Here is a 5,787-nt window from a genome sequence, read left to right as displayed (position 1 = left end):
ATAGCCATGTTACTAGGCAGGATTACTGGGTATCATGGCAAGCTGATGTTTTAGGAGAAGAAAGAAAGAACTCAGTTATTAGCTGAAGTGATTAAAGAAGCTTTGATGGAGGAGGTAACATTTAAGCTTCGTTTTTAAGCAAAGGTGGTTTTCCAGAAGGTTCAGATGGAATCAGATTGAGGAATTTCAGGAGAGGAGAAACAAGTATGGGAATTACTAAGGGTTAGAGGGTATGTGAGGTGTGTTCAGGGCATAGAGAAAGATCAGCAACAGGAGACCACAGCCTATTAGACTGTGACTTGTAGGTGGCTGCTTATTACTTGGACCCCATGAAGAGATCCATGAAGGGCCTTGTGGGGTTTGAGCTCAGAGCGTGCCCTGACCTGCCTCTGTCTGTGAGTGCTTCCTTGAAGGCATTCCAAGCCTGACACTCTGCTGTTTGGAAATCTTGCGTACGGAGAGTATTGTCCGAGAGTAATCAGAGACCTATGTCTGTTAAACTAATTCCGCCTCTGTCCTCAGAGCGCCTTAGGGCTTCCAGTCTTGACCGCTCAGCAGATTTTACAGTGTCTGAATTATTCATGGAGATGATAAGGAAGAGGAGGCTCTACCTGGAGCAGGTCTTGGAGGGTGGCATTATAGGAAGAGAGGCAGCTGCTTGGAATGATGGACGAAACAATTCTTCAAGAGGAACTCTACCCAGATGCGAGCCTGTGCCAATATGCCCAGAAAATCACAGCCTGCTTTGGAGGGATGGGTAAGACCCCACCAACCCCACTCCAGACATTGGGCTTGCAGAGGAGGTGCCCAGGGTGGAGGATGTGGAGGACAGATGGACTAGCGTGGCTCGTGGCAGGGAGTAGCCGTAGCTTCTGGAGCAAGAGAGCCTCAAGTGGGCCTAGGGGCTGGAATCTGGAAGCTTGGTTGGGCGCCTCCATCTGAGCTCTTCCGTGCAGAACACAGTGGGCTCCCAGCCTCGTCTGTGCTCTGCTCAGCAGCACAGATCAGCATGGCTGCTGTGAACCACTGCAGGTGCTTTCGAAGGGCTTGCTGGGCTCCTTGGTTTGCTCATGTCTGATTGGAAAACAAAGCCAAACAAAACAGACAGCAACAGCAAAAACCCGAAACTGAGAAGCAAGTAACTCCATTATGATTAATAAAGCCACAGGCTGGCTGTAACTTCAGACAGTTTCCTTAGAAAACTAATTCAGTCCAGATTCACAATTTGAGGTGGTTTTCCATCGTAAATTGCTTTTGTTTCACTTTAAAAGCGAGGCGCTCTGATAGATGTTAGCAGACGAAGGCTAGGGAAGACAGGTACCTGGCTGATATAAGACCTCAGTCAGGACAGAGACTAATAAAGACTGCAGCGTTCACTGTGGAGAACGGCTCTAGGGCTCAGCCTACACCTGGTAGATCCACAGCAGCGGCTAAGACATCCCACCACCCCCAACCCAGCAGCACCAAAGCTCCTGGTGCTGGGCAGGCTTCACCTCTTGAGACATGTGCCAAGGCAGGGTGCTCAGGGCCTCACGGGGCAGGACCCTGTGAATTTGCCTGTGAGGGTTTCTGTGCATTGTTTATTGCAGAAGAAAACCTTAACTTAGGTGCAGTTGAACTGAGTTTGACAGGATTAGGACTTTCCTGTCTGAATGGCTCCGCTGGCCATCCGAAGTCTTAGGTGAAAGTTAAGCATCTCTCTCTGGCTTTGCACTTTACACTGTGACCCTTAGTCATACGAACATATGGCCCGTTATGGGAGCCACCACTCTCCTTGTCCTCTGTGTTGACTCTAATGTCACATGGGGCTGGGGCCGGAGGCTCGTGTCTGTGCAGCTTTGGAAGAAACTGTGGGCACTGGAGCATCATGGGCCCTCCCCATTCAGTGCTTCCATTGCTGTGGAAAGGGTCCTGTCAGGCAGGTACTCCTAAAAATACATGGTTAAATCAAGAGGCTTGACCTCTGCCGTGTGTTTTCCCTGACCTATGCGGGGAAAATTCAATGAAGAACTTTGGGCTCCTTGTCAAAAGGAACTGAACTCATGAGTGTCCACAAGCATGCTCCAGCCCCGAAGCTGCCAGTATCTGAACCCTTACATTGCTCCACACCTGCAGAGGATCAGCCTCCTCCCATTTATAACCATCTGGATGTGATTGCTTTCTTCTTCTTGTTGGTGTTAAGTGCTGTGGAGTCAGTTCTAACTCATAGTGACGCTATATAGGGTTTCCGAGGAGCAGGTGGTGCGTTTGAACTGCCGAATTTGTGGTTAGCCGTCCAGTGGTGATCCTACAGCGTCACACCAAGAATCTGTCACACTGCTGTTGTTCAGTGCTATTGAATCCGTTTTTACTCACAGCGACTCTGTATAGGGATTCGGAGGAATGACTGGTGGTTTTGAACCACTACCTTGTGGTAAGCAGCCCAGTGCTTATATTGTTGTTGGTGTTAAGTGCCGTTGAGTTGGTTCTGACTCATAGAGACCTGTATAGGGTTTCTGAGGAGCGGTTGGTGGGTTTGAGGCGCCGACCTTGTCGTCTAGCGCTTTATCCTCCAGTGCCACACCAGTACTCCATGCTTTTGTTAGCACCCCAATTACCTAAGGATTCTGCTCATTTGTAATTTTGTGAAAACCCACCGCTTCCTCCCCTACAGTCCTGTGGTCTCCATCATGTGATTTTGCGAGAGATTCTACAATAGCAGAAAACCTACAAGATGACATTAAGAATATTGTTAGAATTGGATTAATGGAATGAAACGGAAAGATTTTCATGGCACTCCGGGGTGGATCTCTCAGTAGAAAATGAAAAAGAAAAGATTATTTACTATGGTCTGGAGCTGGTTTCATTGACCACTGAAGTTGAGGACATTTAATTGAGACGTCTGCTCTGTGAGATCTGAAATACTGGAGAACTTAGATCCTGAGTTTTCTCTAGTACACCTTCGGTGGCATACTATATATGTGTATGCCTAGACATACTCCAAGGAGCTCTGGTAGCATAGTGGTTACGAATCGGGCTGTGAACCTTAAGGTCAGTGGTTCGAAACTACCAGCCGCTCCGTGGGAGAAAGATGAGGCTTTCTACTCCCATAAAGATTTACACCCTCGGAAACCCTGTACAGGGTCGCTATGGGTCAGAACCGACTCGACGGCACTTAACAACAACAACAGACATACTCCAAGATACACTTTTACTAGATGACATTAAATACACTAGGAATATTGGGAGGCAAATGCTCTTAGATTTATTTGGCAGCTATATCCTTCCTCTTGCTGGATATGAATTTAATTTTTGAATATGCATTCATGTCTCAGGAGTCCTGGTGTGGTGCTGTAGGACAATCACTGGACTGCTAACCATAGGTTAGCAGTGGAAACCCTGTACAGGGTTACTGTGCGTTAGAACCAACTCAATGGCATGTAACAGCATCAACATTCATATCTCAGACCGACATAGACTTGCGTTCCTGCCAGTGGCTGTCCATATGTCTGATCATTTGAGTACTTGGAGCCCTAAGCTCTTGAGAGTAATCACGTTATTTACGTGATCTCCCTAATCTGCTTTGCTGGGCACTGAGAACAAACAAGAAGGAATCAGGAGAGTGGAGAGGTAGCTGTGGGGAGGCACAGCTTCTTGCATCTCCACTGTGTGATCCACGCCGCAATGCCGTCCTTCTCTGGCTGGACGTGTCTGGGGAGATTGTGCGACTCTGAGAGAAGCAAGGTGACATCATCTGGAAGAACCAGCCCCAGGAGCTCGTGCAGATGGAGACTGGTTGTTGAGGACCAGGACAGGAGTGTCACCGGAGCCCCTTACCCCACTCACAGGCGGGCCGTCATCACCTATTCGTTGTACTTGTGCATTGAGGACCACTGCCCATGTGAACACATATTGAACAGCTTTGATCCTCTGGGTGAGTGGTGAGGGAAAGAACTCACTGTAGACACAGTTTTAGGTTTTATGGCTGAGGAACAAGGAATAAGGCAGTGGAGGTTCAGAGGCAGAATTCTCTCCTGGCTACAATTCCCAGCCAGTGTATCACTTCTTGCACATCCACCAGCTGTCTGTCAGTGGAGCACTGGATGTTGTTGTGTTGCTGAACACGTTTCAGTGGAGGATCCAGACTAAGAGACTAGGAAGAAAGACCTGGCCATCTACTTTAGAAAATCAGCCCTTGAGACCCTGATGGGTCACAGTGATCTGATCCACTCCGATCATGGGGATGGTGCAGGACTAGGCAGCATTGTGTTCACTTGTGTGGGGGGGCCACCGTGAGTTAGGGGCCAAGTTAATAGCAGTTAACAGTAACAACAAAATACCATTTAGAACCATGCTTTTATAATGTGCTCATCAAAGGAAATATCATACTTAATATGTAACTAGTGAGGGGCCACTGAGTAGTTTGGAAAATGTAATGTAGTCCATACTTATGGAGCTGAATTCGAAGGGCATTTTTATCCCGGATGTTATGATCTCAGTAACAAACCTGTCTCTGTCCAAACTTGGTATGAATGACCATCTGTAATTGGAAATACAATGGAAAAGAAAGATCTCTGGTCCTAGAAACTGTTGTTTCTGCTGATAAAGGATAAATAAGGAAGAAATACACACTAGCATATTCTGATCTAAATAAAGTTGTGGTCCACATCGTAAGACAGGGCTCATCCTGGGAAATACTTAAAAAAAAAAATCAAAGCCCAACCCATTGCTGTAGTCAGTTCCGACTCGTGTGGCATTTCTGAGGCTGTCAGTCTCTCTCCTGAGGAACAGCTGGTAGGTTTGAACTGCCAACCTTGTGGTTGGCAGTCCAGTGCTTATCCTACAATGCCATGCTAGGGCTCCCCTGAAAAATAAAAGGAGATTTATGGTATTGTTGAATTTATCAAGGCTCCCTTTCAGAGAAGCTTATTAAAATGTGGGCACTCATCCATTTGTCTGAGAAGAGATGGAAAGAGCTCAGACTGAGCATAGTCACCTCACTTTGAAATGATAATGTTGCCTTTATTAAGGAAGATGACACCCACCCAGTTGACCATTCTGTATGTAAATTAGTTCTAGAATTAGCACAGGACATAGATGACTATCAGGTATGGTCCCTGTAAACATATATAAAGATGTCACATGACCCAGAGAGCATCATACAGACTTGATGATTAGTGGGCCACTAGAGAGGATGGCTCGGGCTGCAAACCGCAAGATGAGCAGCTTGAAACTACCAGCTGTTCCGCAGGAGAAAGATGAGGCATTCTGCTCCCGTAAAGATTTACAGCCTTGGAAACCCTGTACAGGGACGCTATGAGTCGGAACCTACTTCACAGCACACAGCAGCAGCAGCAGAAAGGATGGCAGAGTTGAGTTAGGCCAGGTGAGAGTTAACCTAGATGAAGTGTTGGCTGGGAGGGGCTGACTAGCTAAGGCAGAACAGGGCACAGATTCCAGCAGATGCCCATGGTGACGGCTCTTTGGTCTTATTCTCTACCTGTCTTCACCTCACTTCTCCAGGCTCTTCCTTCTAGGGAGCAAGCAGTAGGGTTAGCAAAACCCTGGATGCTGCTGTCTGATCCCAGACCTCATAACAAACTAGAAAGACCATCAAAACTGACCCAATTTACTGCAGTTAGGGGTACCTCCCTCCAGTTTCAGAGTCACAAGCTGTTTCAGAGTACCTCGAATCCCCTTGTGGAGACAAAAAAATGTAAAGATTTATTCTACAAATAGGGATAAAAATCTTCACGTGTAGATTTCTGATGGAGCTAATACTTAAATGTGACAAGTTCCGTGCTTCGG

The 5,787-nt window shown here is 47.0% G+C and overlaps 1 protein-coding gene across 1 annotated transcript in view; it reads left to right on the top strand.

The window, feature by feature from the left end:
* Window positions 1–3,663: 3,663 nt before the first annotated feature.
* Window positions 3,664–5,787, top strand: part of ABLIM1 (actin binding LIM protein 1) — a 256,621-nt gene continuing 254,497 nt past the window's right edge. The window contains exon 1 of the mRNA XM_006831376.1: window positions 3,664–3,913. Within this exon, the coding sequence (XP_006831439.1) occupies window positions 3,664–3,913 (250 nt within the window). The remainder of the gene's footprint in view (window positions 3,914–5,787) is intronic.

This window comes from Chrysochloris asiatica, unplaced genomic scaffold (genome assembly GCF_000296735.1).
Source record: "Chrysochloris asiatica unplaced genomic scaffold, ChrAsi1.0 scaffold00003, whole genome shotgun sequence".
In the NCBI taxonomy this organism is placed as follows: domain Eukaryota; kingdom Metazoa; phylum Chordata; class Mammalia; order Afrosoricida; family Chrysochloridae; genus Chrysochloris; species Chrysochloris asiatica.
This window is presented reverse-complemented; position numbering and strand designations above follow the sequence as displayed.